Here is a 16,570-nt window from a genome sequence, read left to right as displayed (position 1 = left end):
CTTCCCTGCACAGCCTTGTGCACACCAGAGGCCCCATCCCTGTGGGGTCACAGGGCTCCATCCCTTCACTTGGAGCAGGGTCCAGAAAAGCTGGAGAGCAGCAGGAGGGAGCCTGGCAGGTGGGAGCATCCCTGGGGGCTGCAGAGTTTCCCTCTTTGCTGCAGGAATAAAAGTGAAGAGGGTCTCCTTCCACTCCATCCCATCCAACAGCCCAATCCTATCCTGTCCCACCCTCCACATCCCACCTCATTCCATTCCATTCCCATCCCATCCTGTCCCATCCCACCGTATCTCACCTCACCCCATCCTAAAGCACCCCACCCTTTATTCCATCCTGTTCCAGCCCCAGCCTCCCATTCCACCCCACACAATTCTGTTCCAACGCCAGCACTCCATTCCATCCCACACAATTCTGTTCCAACGCCAGCATCCCATTCCATCCCACACAATTCTGTTCCAACCCCAGCATCCCATTCCATCCCACACAATCCTATCCCACTCCTCAATCCCGTCCATCTCACCTCATCTCATCCTACCCCTTATCCTGCACTATCTCACCTCACTCCATCCCAAAGCACCTCACCCTTTATTCCATTCTGTTCCAACCTCAGCATTCCATTCTATCCCACACAATTCTGTTCCAGCCCCAGCATCCCATTCCATCCTACACAATCCTATCCCACTCCTCAATCCCGTCCATCTCACCCCATTTTATCCCACCCTCTATACCACCCCATCTCAATCCCACATCCCACTCCATCCCATGCATCCCACCCTATCTCAAACCCACATCCCACCCCATCTCATGCATCTCAGTGCATCTCAAACCCACATCCCACTCCATCCCACCCCATCCCACGCACCCCACTCCATCCCACGCATCCCAGCCCATCCCAAACCCACATCCCACCCCATCCTACCCCATCCCACTCCATCCCATCCCATCCCAAACTCACATCCCACCCCATCTCACCCCATCCCACCGCACCGTTCCATCCCCTCCCGTCCTGCCGCCGGTGCCGCGCCCCCGCCCCGCTCCGCCCCGGGGAGGCGGCGGCAGCCCCGGGCGGAGCGCGGTTCTCTCCCGGCTCCGCTCGGCTCCTCGGCCGGCCCCGCTCGGCCCCGGCCCCCGCCCCGCGGTGCCTGCGGCGGGGCCAAGCCGCGCCCCGCTCCGCCGCTATAAGAGCGCGGTGCGCCCCGCGAAGCAGGTACCGGCGGGGCCGCTCCGCTCCTCCAGCCTCCGCGGGTCCAGGAGGAGGAGGAGGGAGGAAGGGGGGGGCCGGGTGCTGCTTTCTCCCCCCCGCGCCTCCCCCGAACCCCGATGCGGCCGGCCTGAGCAGCCGGGACGATGCTGCCGCTGCTGCCGCTGCTGCTGCTGAGCGCGGGGGCTGCCCCGGAGCCCGACTCGGCGCTGGTCACCCCGCTGCGCCTGGACCCCGACATCAACGGGCCCGCTTACTTCAGGGGCGGCCCTGCCGAGCCCCCGCGCGGGGGGCAGGCGGTGGTGATCCAGCTCTCGGCGTTCGGGGAGGATTTCTACCTCCACCTCTCCCCCGACGCCCGCTTCATCGCGCCCGCCTTCGCCGCGCACTACCTGGGGGCGGCCGCCCGCCCGCTGCCCGCGCTCCGCCACTGCTTCTACTCGGGGGATGTCAACGCCGACCGCGAGTCCTTCGCCGCCCTCAGCCTGTGCGGGGGGCTGCGCGGCGCTTTCGGCTACCGGGGAGCCGAGTACCTGATCAGCCCGGTGCCGGGGGGCGCGCCCGGGGGGCTCCACCGCCTGCAGCGCCGCAGTCCCGGCCGCCCCGTCGGGGCCGGAGCGTCCCGGTGCGCCGTGGGCTCCGGGCTCACCCCCGGCGTGCTGCAGGCGCTCGACAAGTACCGGGGGCGTGCGGGGGGCAAAGGCGGCCGCGCCAAGCGCTTCGCCTCGGTCCCGCGCTACGTGGAGACCTTGGTGGTGGCCGACGAGTCGATGGTGAAGTTCCACGGGGATGACCTGCAGCACTACCTGCTCACCCTGATGGCCACGGCCGCCCGCCTCTACAAGCACCCCAGCATCCGTAACCCCATCCAGATCTCCGTGGTCAAGTTCCTCCTGATCGGGCAGGATGACAAGGGGCCCAAAGTCACCAGCAACGCCGCCCTCACCCTGCGCAACTTCTGCGCCTGGCAGAAGAAGTGGAACAAGGTCAGCGACAAGCACCCCGAGTACTGGGACACCGCCATCCTCTTCACCAAGCAGGTGGGTGCAGGGGGGCCCGAGGAGCTGCTCCCCCCTGGCACGGAGCACTGGGGCTGAGGCGTTCTGCCACCTGTGTGCATGACGGGGGAGGTTGTGCCTGAGCCTGTCCCTGTTTCCCAGGGAACCTCCACTCTCAGATGCTGGGTGGGGGGACCAGAGGCATGGGGCAAGCAGGCTTGGGCCGGCCTTGCTGTCCCCTGGGCAGGTTTTGGCTAGGAGCCTGGAAAAATCCCTGCCATGGGGTGAGTGAAGCCAGGAGGTGTCCACAGGCAGAAACCTGCTGCTCCATCTCCTGCCTCCATGCAGGAGCTTGGCAGCGAGTGCCCTGCGGCTCTGAGTGCGCCCTGAAATGAGAGGTGTGAGCCCAGAAGAGGAGGAGCATGGTCCTGTTCCCCCTCCCCAGCTGGGAAGAGCTCACAGTGCCACCTGCCAAGAAAAAACCTCTCCCTGCTTCCTCTGACTCATGCCTGAGGTTCTCCTGAGAACCTGGACCTCTCCTCAGCACTGGCTGCGCTGCATGGAGCCGGTTCAGGGCTGGAAGTGAAGCACCAGAGATCAGCCAGCACTCCAGCCCTCAAGTGGGGGAGAGCAGAGAGCCTCTGCCCCCAGTGCTGTGGGCTGGCTGCATCCCTGGGGTGGGAGAGAGGCCTGGAGCTGCCTCTGGCAGGGCTCCGTGGTGATGTGGCGTGTGGGATGAGCTCTGCATCCTCCCACCCCCACAATCTGGGTGACACCAAAGCTCCCACAACCTCTCCCCACTGTTCCTCCCTCCCTGTAGTCCTGTCTCAGTGTGGACATCAGCCTGCATCCCAAAATCCCTGATGGGATGGGATGGGAGGAGGATGAGCCCAGCTTGGAGGGGTCAGTCACGTCTTATCTTGGCTGCAGCAGGCTTTGGCAGAAAAGGCTTCTTGCATTTTCTCCTTCCACTATCCCTGCCCAGATGTTTTTGGATTAGGGACAGGTGAGGAACTCCCCTCAGCAGCAGGGAGACCATTCCCAAAATATTTTTTCCAGGTCAAGCCCTTGTGGTGGGTGGGAAGGATATAGCATCCAGCTCAGTCCAGCTGTCCCTAGCCCGGGCTCAGCAAGGGCTGGAGCAGGACTGAGCTGTGCAGGACGTGTAGGATCTTGTCCTGTGTGTCTTCTTGTCCTCCCCACCCCGGGCCAGCTGTAAATCCTCGGGGAGCGCAGGCAGGATGGAAGGCCAGGCTGCTGGAGCAGCTCACAGAGGAGGACTCTGCTGACACCAGGCAGCTCCACCTCTGGTGGAAGCCCCGTGAGGTCACTGGAGCTGCACGTGGGACAGAGCCGGTCCCAGCCATTCAAAAGATGTGGATCACGTCTGGGCTGCATTTTTTACACATTGCTAAACCATCCATTCCTGAAATCCCAAAGCAAGCTCAATGCAAAGGCACACGGTCAGGGAGACATCTGCCTTCCTTGAGTGCATCCATCTGTGGTCCCCTGACATCCCAAAGCTTATCTTCCTGCCAAAAAGCTGTTACATAAGCCCCCGACTTAAATTTCACCTCCAGCCTGGTTGATAGGCAGTTTTCACTGTGATGATGAGCTGCTGACGAATGGGGCTCTCTTTTACTGCTTGGATTTGCTCCCTTCCAACACTGAATGATGGATTTGCCTTTGGGAAGCTCAGTCCTGATCAGCTGGAGGGTGCAGATTCCCTTCCTGCCTGAGCCACTGCTTGTTGGAGGGTCCTGCAGAGCTTCAGCTGCCCTCCTGGAAATATCCCTGCGCACCATGGCAAGGGGCTTGTCCATCCTTCCCACCCCTCCTGGACCTCACACCGGCTGCACATCTTTGCTTGCTGTGAAACCAAAGGGAAGTTGCATGAAGGAAGTTCTGGCTGCAGCCTGGCACCTGGGTGAATTTGGAAACTGCAGCTCAAGCCTCAGCTTTTTGGAGCTGCTTTGGATGCACACAGGAAGCCTCTGTGGCAGGGAGAGATCTTATGGCTCTGAGTAGGTGAATTAATGCACAAAGATCCCCCTGACTGACCTGTGGAACATCTTGAGAAGCTCACAAGGGATGATGAGAAGCCTTGGGAGGTGCCGTGCAGGAAGGTCAGGCTGTCAGAGTGCTGATGCACTGAGCAAGTTGCCTGCAGCCCCTTGGGGGACCAAGCGTCCTCCCTGTACCTGTGCCAGCAGAGGGGACACCAGTGACAGAGAGCAAAGGCAGAGCTGGCTCCTTGCACGGTGCTTTTCACCCCAAAGCTCTTCCATTTCTCTCTGCTCCTCTCCTGAGCAGTCTCAACGCTGGCAAGGCTGAAGGAGGTGTGCAGGTGGGGGATCAGGACCTGTCATAAAGCCCAGAGATGCTGCCTGGCACACCCAGGCTGTCCTGAGGAGGCTGTGGTGGGGGAAAAGCCCCCAGAGAGCTGCTGGTGGTGAATCCCAGCGAGGCTCAGAGCGAGAAGTGGGTCAGTGTGTCAGTGCAGGTGTTGGGCTGGGAGCCAGAGCTCGCTGTGCTGGCGAGGAAAGAACTCCTCAAAGAGCACTGAGAGCTCTTCAGAGAGCCCTGAGCAGGGAGCTGTGAGGCTGGGGCATTCCTCCCCACGCCCCATCCTCGCCCCCAAAGCCCCAGTGCTGGCCAGAGCATTTTGCATTTTCTCCCTCCACTATCCCTGCCCAGATGTTTATTAGGGATTAGGGACAGGTGAGGAACTCCCCTCAGCAGCAGGGAGACCATTCAAAATCAGAGCATGGGCAGGGACTCCTGGGCAAGCTGCACCCCTGGCTTGGCTCAGGGTGGTGATGCCACTGGGTCTTGATGTGTTTGGCGACTGGGACTCTGCCCCTGGGCTTGCCAGCACCGTTAACAACAGTGGTGGCACTGCCAGGGCAAGGTGGGGCTGCCACCTCTTCTCCTGGGATCAGGGATGCAGCAGGGCCCCAGCTGGGCAGGAAAACTGCGGAGCAAAGCGCTGAGCTCAGTTGTGTGCTGGGGTTTTCCACCACCAGAGCAGACCCAGACGTTTCTTCACGTCACCTCTCTGGAGATGCCGGTCCTGCCTGTGGCCCCAGGTCTCCTGTTAAAGCCATCTCAGGCCTGGCTGGGGCTCTCTGAAGTCATCAGGGCTGTGATTTACCCACAGCTGAACCTGCCTGCGCGGGAATGCCTGCAGCTTGGAAACCTTGCTGGAAATATTGGCAGAGCAGCTCCTGCAGGATTCTGAGCAACCCAGGCGCTTTGGCTGGGCAAGTGCTGAGCATGAATCACACTTATTTATAGCATGGGAGCGCCCAGAGAGTCCCTCACTTTTCTTTTCATGTGGAAAACAGCTCCGTGCCCGCTGCATGGCCTCCCTGGCAGCCCTGGGGCAGCACCCAGAGAGGGGAGGATGCTCCAGCCCTCCCAAAGCCAAACCACACCCAGCAGGGGAAGGGAGCACCTGAGACAAGGTTGCTGCCAGGCTGCAGCATCAGTGTGTCTTAAATGGACTTTTTTAGCATGAGCACCTGGGGAAGGGCAGATCTGCCCATGATGCGACCCTTCCCAGCCTCTCTCCTGGCAACATCTATGTAGGATGTGGCTGTCTTCAATGTGGGGGTGGAAGCCTGGGCTGGTTCCTACAACACCCCAATCCTATCCTGTCCCCCTCCCCCATCCCACCTCATTCCATTCCCATCCCATCCCATCCCATCCCATCCCATCCCATCCTATCCCATCCCATCCCATCCTATCCCATCCCGCCCCTTATCCCATCCTATCTCACCTCATCCCATCCCATCCCATCCCATCCCATCCCACCTCATCCTTCATTCCATCCTGTTCCAACCCCAGCATCCCATTCCATCCCACACAATCCTGTTCCAACCCCAGCATCCCATTCCTGGGCTGGTTCCTCCTGGGCTGGTTCCTCCTTTGATCAGCTGGGCTTGGTTGCTCCTTGAAGGATGGCTGCAGAGTGTCTTAGAGAGGCAGGAGCACTTTCTTTAGCCTTTGAAACCTCTGGACCTGGTCCAGGACTTTCTTTTTCCTTGGAAGAAGCTGAGAAATGAGATTGAGAATGGGCTCAGCCCTGAGTCCAAGGCCAGATATGTTCCCATCCATCCACCTGGGTCTAGTCCTTGAGCTCACTTAAGATCAAGGGAACCACACTGGTTCATCTGTGACAAAACCAGCTCCACTCTGGCCAGAGGAGTTGTTTGAGTAGGAAAAGCTGTTGCTGAAGGCAGGGCAGGATGCTACACACATCCCTGGTGCTTGGGTTAAGTGCAAACACAGGGTTGCAGCCTGGGCTGGGTCAGGACTGAGGTGTGGTTCCCATCCCTTTGGGCTTTCTTCCCATCAGGAGCTCCCTGTGGTGGCCAGGGATGAGGTGGGAAAGGAGAACAGTGACACCTGTGCTGTCCCCTGTGCTAACCCCTTCCCTGTGTGCCTGGCAGGACCTGTGTGGTGCCACCACCTGTGACACGCTGGGCATGGCAGACGTGGGCACCATGTGTGACCCCAAGCGCAGCTGTTCTGTCATCGAGGACGACGGGCTGCCCTCGGCCTTCACCACCGCCCACGAGCTGGGTAAGGCTCCTGCCCTCCTCTTCCTCTCAGCAGCACTCCCAGGGGTCAGAACTGCCCTGGGTTCGGCCTCTGGATGATGAGACAACAGGTGGTGTCTGGTGAGGCACAGTGGAAATTTTCTACAGTAGGAATCTATTTTGATTTAAGTAGAATGTACATCTTTAAGTATGTAGCTTCCGACTGCAAAAGCCCAGGCTCAAAGAAGCTGCTTCAGTGAAAGACAGATAAAAGGGAAAGAGATAGAGAGTGATAGAGAGAGACAGAGACTGCTGTGAAGCAAGACAACTTGACCGAGAAATTCTTCCTGATAAAGAAGAACTAGCAGCAAATGTCACGCAAAATTAGTAAAAATGAATATGCATGAATTTCAGTTATTGTGAAATTGTATGCATATGTATTTGAGAAGGAGATAAAAAGAGACCTGAAGTTCCCAGAACTACACATGTCATTTTAAGAAAACGATTCCCACATGCGTCCAGCGCTGTAATAAACACACCAGCTTTACAACTTCCACAAAAGCTGTGGAGTTTTGTTTATCTCCACAAAACACTGGTGACAGGGAAACTCTGCCTTTCCCCCGAGCCAGGGGGAAAGGGCTGCTGAGGGAGCTGAAGGAGCTTTGCTCTCATGGTTGCTCCCACAGCTGGGTTTCCAGGATTTAGGAGCCTGAAATAACAGGCAGAGGGCACACCTACCTCTGTGCAGCTGCTGAAGTCACCTGTCACCTGCTCTTCACAATTTCCCTTGCCCTTCCTTTTCCCCTGTGCTTTCCACGTGCATGAGGCATCTGGGAGAGGGCTGGAATGTTTGCTGGCTCTTCTGGGCTGTCCACAGCTGCAATCCTTGTGGGTCTGCCCCACTCCATGTCTCCATCTCTGCTGAAAGAAGCTGGGGGGATTCCTGCTCTCGTGCTGTGCTGGGTTATTCATGCTGCCTCCCTTATCCCACACCCAGGCCACGTGTTCAACATGCCCCACGACAACGTGAAGGCCTGTGAGGAAGTCTTTGGCCGGCTGAAGACCAACCACATGATGTCCCCCACCCTCATCCAGATCGACCGTGCCAACCCCTGGTCAGCCTGCAGCGCTGCCATCATCACTGACTTCCTGGACAGTGGCCATGGTGAGCCCTGCTGTGCCCCTCACCCCCTGCCCGTGTCCCTGTCCCCTGGGAACGGGGTCCAGCCCTGCCGCTGCTTACTGGGAAAAGTTGGTTGGCTGTAGAGCTCTTCCTCTCTTGGCTCTGTAAACAAATTCAGAAGGAAGTGGGAGGTTTCTGTAGTGTCCAGACCTCCTGGGTGTCCCCAGCAGTGACATCTGCACTCAGGCTGCTGGCAGAGCTCCAAGACATCACCAGGAGATGGAATCATCTGTGTCTGGGATACAGCCAAGGTTGAGGGCATCCCTGGGCTAGCTTTGGCCCAATCTCTCTCTCATCTCCCTGCAGCAGTGCCTTCCCTCCCCACCCTGGTCCCTACAGCCCCCAGGAGCTGACAGACCCTCTCCCACTCCTGCAGGGGACTGTCTGCTGGACCAGCCTGCCAAACCCATCCCTCTGCCCGAGGACCTGCCGGGCACCAGCTACAGCCTGAACCAGCAGTGCGAGCTGGCCTTCGGGGTGGGCTCCAAGCCCTGCCCCTACATGCAGTACTGTGCCAAGCTGTGGTGCACGGGCAAGGCCCGGGGGCAGATCGTGTGCCAGACCCGGCACTTCCCCTGGGCCGACGGCACCGCCTGCGGCGACGGGCGCTTCTGCCTCAAGGGAGCCTGTGTGGAGAGGCACAACGTCAGCAAATACAGGGTGAGTGACTGTGCTGGGAGACATAAAACGTCCCAAAAACAGGTCACTCAGTGAGTCCAGGGTGAGTGCCAATGCTGGGAATGCAAAAACAGGTCACTCAATGAGTGCAGGATGAGTGCCTCTGCTGGGAACCCCCAAAACACCCCACTCAGCGAGTACAGGATGGGTCCCTGTGCTGGGAACCCCCAAACACTCCACTCAGCAAGTACAGGGTGAGTGACTGTGCTGGGAATGCAAAAACACCTCACACAGCAAGTACAGGGTGAGTGCCAATGCTGGGAACCCAGAACAGGTCACTCAGCGAGTACAGGGTGAGTGCCTCTGCTGGGAGCCCCCAAATACCCCACTCAGCAAGTACAGGGTGGACATGGCACTTGGGGCTATAGTCTGGTTGAGGTGTTAGGGCATAGGTTGGACTCGATGATCTTAGAGGTCTCTTCCAACCTCATTACTCTGTGATTTTGTGATTCTGTTTGTGGGCAGTTGGAGGTTTTCCTTGTGTAGGGATGGCTCCAGGTGTGGGGATGATGGGTGTGCAGCAGCTGGAGGTTTTCTTTTTGTAGGAATGGCTCCAAGTGTGGGGATGGTGGGTGGCAGCAATTGGAGGTTTTCCTTGAGAAGGGATGGCTCCAAGTGTGGAGATGATGGGTGTGCAGCGGTTGGAGGTTTTCCTTGTGTAGGGATGGCTCCAGGTGTGGGGCTGATGGGTGTGCAGCCCCTCAGGCTGTCCCTCCCTGCAGGTGGACGGCGGCTGGGCCAGGTGGGCGCCGTACGGGCCGTGCTCCCGCAGCTGTGGTGGTGGGGTGCAGCTGGCCAGGCGCGAGTGCAGCGACCCCGTGCCGGCCAACGGGGGCTCCTACTGCGAGGGCATCCGCGTCAAGTACCGCTCCTGCAACCTGGAGCCCTGCGCTGCTGCAGGTAAGGGCTGGGGCTCAGCCTGCAACCACCCCAGAAAACCAAAGCTGGAGGTGCAGGCTGGTTCCCAACACCACCTCTCTGTTGTTTTCAGTGCCAGGGAAGAGCTTCCGTGAGGAGCAGTGTGAGGCTTTCAATGGCTACAGCCACAGCACGAACCGCCTGACTGCCTCCGTCTCCTGGGTTCCCAAATACTCCGGTGTCTCGCCCCGGGATAAGTGCAAGCTCATCTGCCGGGCCAACGGCACCGGCTACTTCTATGTGCTGGCACCCAAGGTTGGTGAGAGACCCCCAGGGTCAGTGCCTGGACTGTGGGATGACTCCAGTGCCCCTGGAGATGAATTGACTTTCCTTGTCTGGTGGGTGGATGGTGTTAGGTGAGGTTCCACCAGTGTGGTGTGAATCAGCTTGGGGCTGGAGCTGGTCCGTGGAGGGTTTTCCTCTGGAAGATGTCATTTTTACCTCTTGTAAAGGTGCCACTGGCGTATTCCTGTGGTCCTGGGATAGAGGATGATAGTTTGGGTACTGGGGAAGCAATGGGCAGGGCAGGGTGGACATCCAGACATGGGACTGAGTGGGATGGTGTTAGCAGTGTCCCCTGTGCAGCTTGTTCCCTGCAATGGAAAGGGCAGGAAATTCTGTGGATGGGAGAAAAGGGATGTAGTCCCATCTATCTCTTCTCAGAGACCCCAAAATCCTGCCTGCAAAGCAGAACATGAGCAAAGAGCGACATGGTGCCTGCTGGCATCTCCCCAGGACCTGTCAGATGGGGTGGGATGGGCACAGCTGGGAGGCCTTGGGAGATATCAGAAGGAAATGCAGCAGCTTGTTTTTCTCACCTGGTTTAGGTTGTGGATGGCACCCCTTGCTCCCCGGACTCCACCTCGATCTGTGTCCAGGGCAAATGCATCAAGGCAGGCTGTGATGGGAAATTGGGCTCCAAGAAGAAGTTTGACAAATGCAGCGTCTGCGGAGGAGACAACAAGAGCTGCAAGAAGGTCTCAGGCTTGTTCACCAAACCCATGTGAGTGTTCAGTTATCATGTGTGCTTCCCCAACTCCCAGCTCTCTGTTTTGGTGTGGGGGATGCAGGAAGGTTGTGGAGATGGTGATGGGATAAATCCATCCTGAGCCAAATCTGCTGGTGCTCATGCACATCACTGCACAGACACCTGGGCTGGCTCTGAAGGAGCAGCACAACACATTTGATGTCTGTTGACTTCTGCTGATGGAGTGCTGTTGAGTCAGAGGGGCTGAAGCATCTTCCTGCAACTGGGTGACATCAGCCTATGCAAAACTCAATGCAACGAGGAAATTCAAACTGATCCTCACAGGAAGAAGACAAAAGTAGGGGTGGGAGGATATCAGGGCTGAAGTAATTCCCCATGTCACAGATAGAAGCTGATTGACATTTCCCAAATGTTCTCTCTTCAGAGACATTTTGGGTAATTGAATCATTACTAATACATTTATCTTTACATGGTGGTTTCCCTCCCTGGGAAGCATTTTTCACAATAGAAGATTTCTATCTATATCATATTTGGAATAACATTGATTTGCATAGCGATTTCTTTTTTCTGCATCTTGGGCAAAGGTTTGGTGCTTTGTCACTTTTTGCTGGTTCTGGACAGTTTTTCCTTCATGTGTCCATATCTTTTTCACCTGAAGTGTGGTCTGTGCATTGTTTTCTGTGCCTGATGTCCTGCCCCAAAGTCTCCCCCCTGCCCCAGCCCACAGAGCAGGCTTTGCCCCTGAGCAAGGCAGTCCTGTCTGGATAGCTCAATCCCTCTTGGAGACAGTGTCCGAATACCCAGGCCGCTCTTAGCTGTGGCTGCCTTAAGCAAGCTAAGTGGATTTCAGCTCTTTAGTGATTATCAGCTCTCTTATGATTTCAGCTCTTTGCTTGCTAAGGCACCGGAGGGCTAGGGGGAGAAGCAGATGAGAGAGAGGAGAAGGAGAGGTCCTGGTGGTTCCACAGCGATGGGTTTATTGAGGGGTCTGTGAAGAGTTCCAGCGACGGCTCTTCTTCTCCTGAATGAGCTAAACCAGCCCCTTTTCATAGGGTACAGAGGGATCCAGACTTGTCCAATAGTACTGGTTAGGGGAAAGTGACCTATGGGGTTACAGAGATAAGCTGGGGTCCGAGCGGCAGAAGTCAGGAGCTTATTTTGCTGTCTCGTCATGACTCAGCAATTCCTGCTGTTAAGTCTCAGCCCTCCACAGGGTCTTAGACAATTCTGCTACACTGCCCGGCCTGCTCTTCCCTTTCAGGCACGGCTACAACTTCGTGGTGGTGATCCCCGCGGGCGCCTCCAACATCGACATCCGCCAGCGGGGCTACAAAGGCCTCGTCAGCGACGACAACTACCTGGCGCTGAAGAACGCGCAGGGCAAGTACCTGCTCAACGGCCACTTCATCGTCTCGGCCGTCGAGAGGGACCTCATGGTCAAGGGCAGCGTCCTGCGCTACAGCGGCACCGGCACCGCCGTCGAGAGCCTCCAGGCCTTCAAACCCATCCAGGAACCCCTAACTCTGGAGGTGCTCTCTGTTGGAAAGATGACCCCTCCCCGCGTGCGCTACTCCTTCTACCTCCCCAAGGAGAGCAAGGAGGACAAATCCTCCTACAAGAAGGAGGGCAAGACCCCGCCGGACCTCAACAACAGCGTGCTCAGCCTGTCCAACCGCCTGGACGGCGGGAGGCCGAGCTACAAGCGGCCCTCGTACAAGTGGGCGGTGGGTGGCTGGGAGGCGTGCTCTGTCACGTGTGGCGATGGCTTGCAGAAGCGCTCCGTGGCTTGCCGCGACTCCTACGGCCAGCCGGCCGCTGAGTGCGACGCCGCGCAGCGCCCCGCCGACGTCCGGCTCTGCGGGGAGCCCTGCCCGGCCTGGGAAGCTGGACCTTGGTCTTCCTGCTCCAAGAGCTGTGGTCGGGGTTTCAAGAGACGGGCGTTGAAGTGCGTGGTGCCCAGCGGGCGCCTGCTGCCCCGGGAGAGTTGCAATTTTCGGAGGAAGCCGCAGGAGCTGGATTTCTGCACCTTGAGGCCGTGCTGAGCAGGTCAAGGGGTGCCTGCGAGGAAGGGCATGTGCCAGAGGTTGGGAGTGGGGGAGATGTCCATAGCACATAGCAAAAGGGGGAAAAATAAGAAAAAAAATGGGAATAAAAAGGGACCTGGGTGTGGGGACAGCCCCGTGCACCTGGGAGAGAGGGCTTTTACCAACCAGGTCGCTTGGAGACAGAGCGGGAATGAACATCTACCTCGAAGCCACTGGACGACACGGAAACCACCGGTGGAGGCTGGGAGATGGGGGGACAGATGGAAGCGAGGAGGATCATCCCTGCCTGTGATGGATCTGCGGTTCAGGCAGGGAGATGCCCCTAAATTGCACAGATGAAGCCTCCCCCCACCTTCCCAGGACCAACCCTACCTCCCTTCTCCCTGGACTCCCCCAACACTCATGCTAAACAGGACCAAAAGGGTTTACCAATGCAACGACCACCGGTGCGATGAGGCACTGGGACTGATGCCTCCAGGGCTTGCTGGTGGGGAATTTGTTGTCCCAGCAGCATCCCTGGGCCAGGCTGGAAGGTGGTGGCTTTATTTTCATTCTCTCCTCTTGTTTATGACCTGACCAGTGTAAATTTTATGGTGCTTAACTCTGTATTTTTTTAACCTCCTTCCTCCCCTCCTGATGGATGTAAACCTTGCATAGCAGGGCTGGTGTTATTCCCAGGGGATCTCACCAGCCTGAGGTTTCCTATGGTGCTTTGGGACGGGGCTGTGTGAACATCCAGATGCTCCTTTACACCCTGGTCCACCTGAAGCTTTTCAGGGCTTAAAGGCATCACAGTGGACCTGAGGTTTGAGCTGTCATTCCAAAAAAGCAGCAAGCAGCTGTGCTGTAGTTCCACAGGGTCAGACACAGCCCCCCCAGCCACTGAGACTTTGCTTTGCTCTGGAAATGGTGCTCAATGGGACCAGTATGTCATGCCCAGACATCCCATAGCCTCCAGCCTTTAACCAGGCTGGGATATTTTTCCTCTGTGTAAAGCCTGCCTGAGATATCCTGCGCTCTATCAGAGCTGGGGTCACTTCCCTGGCATCCCTTTGGAGCTGAGGGAGAGGGAGATCAATTTGGGTCTTTGGCTTTCCTGAGGAAAAAGGGGCTCAGTGGGGTTCAGGCATGCAGAGAATGAGGGACTGTCACACCTCTTGCTGCTGCAAAGCATCTACAACCATTTTCCCCTTCCAGTGATTCTGGGCCTGTTCTGTGCCTCTGGGGTTATTCTGCACCTCTGATGGTTTTGTAGCATCGTGCCCATTGTGGTCAGAGGTTGTTTTACCTCTCCCAAACCCCATTCATCATTGAGGTCTCTTGCTCAGATCAAATCATCAAGGCACCGTTGATTTTTTTGCTTTGTCACTGATGCAGGTGCCTCTTAATCAACGAGCTGTGACTGTGAGCAAGCCAAAGCTTCTGGGTCAAGCTGTGCAGTCACTGGGATCAGCAGAAAGGTATTTTAGGGGTGAGACACAGATTTTGGGTAGGCAGAAGATGCCATCTCAGCAAATAAAGGCTTGGAGCCTGCCATGCTTGTTGGAGGTCCAACAAGGAAACTCCACTGCCCCTTGGGTGGCTCCAGAAGGTCTCCAGCTGTGGGCAAGGTGAGAATGACATGAAATGGGACAGGTGGCACGAGAGTTCCCTTCTTAGGCCTTTGCAGCTGCTCACAAACTCCTTGTGACAGTATTTGTGGGCTCAGCCTCCCTGGGGATCCTCCTAGAGGATCCATCTGATGCCTCTTTCAACACAATCATGTTTTAGGTCTCCACGCTGCTCCACAGAGCCAGGAGCAGATGTTGTGGTTGCTCTGCACAGCAGGGAACGGGAGTTAATGTTCTTAGGAAATCCCTTCCAGGTCTCCATTCCCATGAACATACCACCCATTTTCTGGGGGTTTTCCTGCATATCTGAGCCCACTGCGCTTCCCTCTGGGGACAGAGCTCCGAGGAGCTGCCCTTTGGTGTCCTGCCATGCCACAGCTGCTTTCTAAGCCACCAAGACATTGTCAGCCTGGTTGCTGAGGAGGGGAGGGATTGCCCGTGTGAGGTTCTTCTGCTGAGGGTGCAGCAGGAGGACGGAGATGCCGACGGTTCTGGCTGCTTTGTGTATACCATGTATACTGAACATCGATCTCTGCTGTTTGTGCGTCAGTAGCAAACCTGAAATAAATCTGTATTTAAAGTTATCCCCACGGGGACACACTCCTGCAAGGGTTGTTTTGTTGGTGGCTGTGGGGTGTTCTTTGTGTTATTGTGAGCCTGAACCCTTTAGAGTGTCAGCTCATCACCTAAAGAACAAAACTGGTCCTTTTCGGGCTTTCCTAAAAACAGAGACAAAATGAAGGGAACAAAAAGCAGTTATATTTATTGAATGGTCTGCAGGTACATTTCAGGCAGACAAAACTCACCCAAAAATGGACAATGAGTCACAGGTTTCACACTTTTATAAGTTTGATCCATTTGCATTTTGAGGGTGAATCTGCCAATTCTAGCTTCAGCTAATGAAGTCATTGACCCCAAGTTTGCTGCCCCCAACTCCCTTTTGTTTCCATCTCTGGGCCCTGAGGCAGTGAGGTGTCCTTGATTGCCAGCCTGGAGAGGAATTGTTGTGTCTGCCCCAAATGGGGAAGCAGCAGCTCCCACTGTGTGTGGAGTTTGGAGTTCTGCACTAAAGAACTGCAGGATTGCAAATAGATGGAAAATATAAAAACTTTAGTTATAGACTGAAGAACTGCAGGATTACAATTTCACAATTGTTCCTTTCCCTTCTGCTTCTTTCTCACACCTTCCCTGCCACCTTTATGAGGGAATTGTGTCATTGCTGAGGCTTTGTGGGCTTTGCTTTCCAAAGGGAAAGGGATGCTGAGCATCTAAGCCAACAGCCAAACCTTTAAGCATCATTTTCCATCTCATGAAGCCCTGAAACTTATGAAAAATAGAAAAGCTAAAATCCTAAGGCATCAAAGCCAACACCTTTATGAGCCCAACAGGTTTATTGTAATTTGGGCTTTATAAGCCCAAAGGTTTATTCTGATTTGGTTCTGCTACAGGATTGGTTACTGGTAAAAAGGAAACCCAACCTGAAGGAGCCCTGGTGAATCAGTTCCTGTGAGCCCCAGGGGAACTGGGGATGCTCACTGAAGGAGGCTGGTTTGCCTTAGGTTTGAATCAGGATTTCTTTTGTCAGGCTGACAGGAATATAGAGTTAAAATGATTGATGTAAACTGGAACAGCACTCTCACATCCTGAACAGCCCTGTCTGTGTGCTCCTCCTAAAACTCTCAGCACACCCTCCCTGAGTCAGAGCCCTCTCTCTGCCTGTTGTGCTGGGGCCAGTGCTGAGATAAAGCCTTTCCTGCTCCTGGGCCGTGTCAGCTCACGGATGCCTGATGTCACCCCCCAGCTCTCAGCAGGTTGCCTAGGATTTTATTTTCCCCCAGCAAATGCAATTTATTCCCCCAGCAAATGCAATTTATTCCCCCATTATGTTGTAATGATTTGGCAAATTTCATGTGTTTTATTGGGGAAAAGCTCAGTTTGCTTTCCATCATCACAGAATCCCAGAACAGTCAGTGTTGGAAGGGACCATGGAGATCATCTCCTTCCATCCCCTTCTGCCACAAACAGGGACATTCCACTGTCCCAGGGTGCTCCAACCCCGTCCAATCTGGCCTTGGGCACTTCCAGGGATCCAGGGGCAGCCACAGCTGCTCTGTGCCCACCCTCACAGGGAACAATTTCTGTGTAATGTTTAATCCTAAAGAAACAGGCACAGCTGAGAACCTTCCTCGTCAGCAGCTCCTACAGGGAGGAGCTCCCCTCACAATAAAGTTTTCACTTTCACCCCAAATATATCCCACACTGCAAAGGCAACAGCTGCAAATGGATTTATTGGGAGCAAGGAGGGAGATTCCCACCTGTCACAGCGAGAAATTTTGCCTCAAGTATCTGTTCAGGAGCAGAAAATTAAATTAAAACTATCGCCTTGCTCCTCCAGGTGACAGCT

The 16,570-nt window shown here is 56.1% G+C and overlaps 1 protein-coding gene across 1 annotated transcript; it reads left to right on the top strand.

Annotated features, from left to right (window-relative positions):
• The first annotated feature begins 1,295 nt into the window (after positions 1-1,295).
• Positions 1,296-14,730, top strand: ADAMTS15 (ADAM metallopeptidase with thrombospondin type 1 motif 15). The gene is made up of 8 exons (XM_054292974.1): positions 1,296-2,242; positions 6,655-6,787; positions 7,742-7,909; positions 8,304-8,587; positions 9,328-9,505; positions 9,597-9,778; positions 10,351-10,526; positions 11,773-14,730. The coding sequence occupies exons 1-8, from the start codon at positions 1,349-1,351 to the stop codon at positions 12,551-12,553; spliced, it is 2,796 nt and encodes a 931-aa protein (XP_054148949.1). The 5' UTR covers positions 1,296-1,348; the 3' UTR covers positions 12,554-14,730.
• Positions 14,731-16,570: the final 1,840 nt, after the last annotated feature.

This window comes from Melozone crissalis, unplaced genomic scaffold (assembly GCF_028551555.1).
Source record: "Melozone crissalis strain CALT ecotype California unplaced genomic scaffold, PUWL_Pcris_2 ptg000120l_1, whole genome shotgun sequence".
In the NCBI taxonomy this organism is placed as follows: domain Eukaryota; kingdom Metazoa; phylum Chordata; class Aves; order Passeriformes; family Passerellidae; genus Melozone; species Melozone crissalis.
This window is presented reverse-complemented; position numbering and strand designations above follow the sequence as displayed.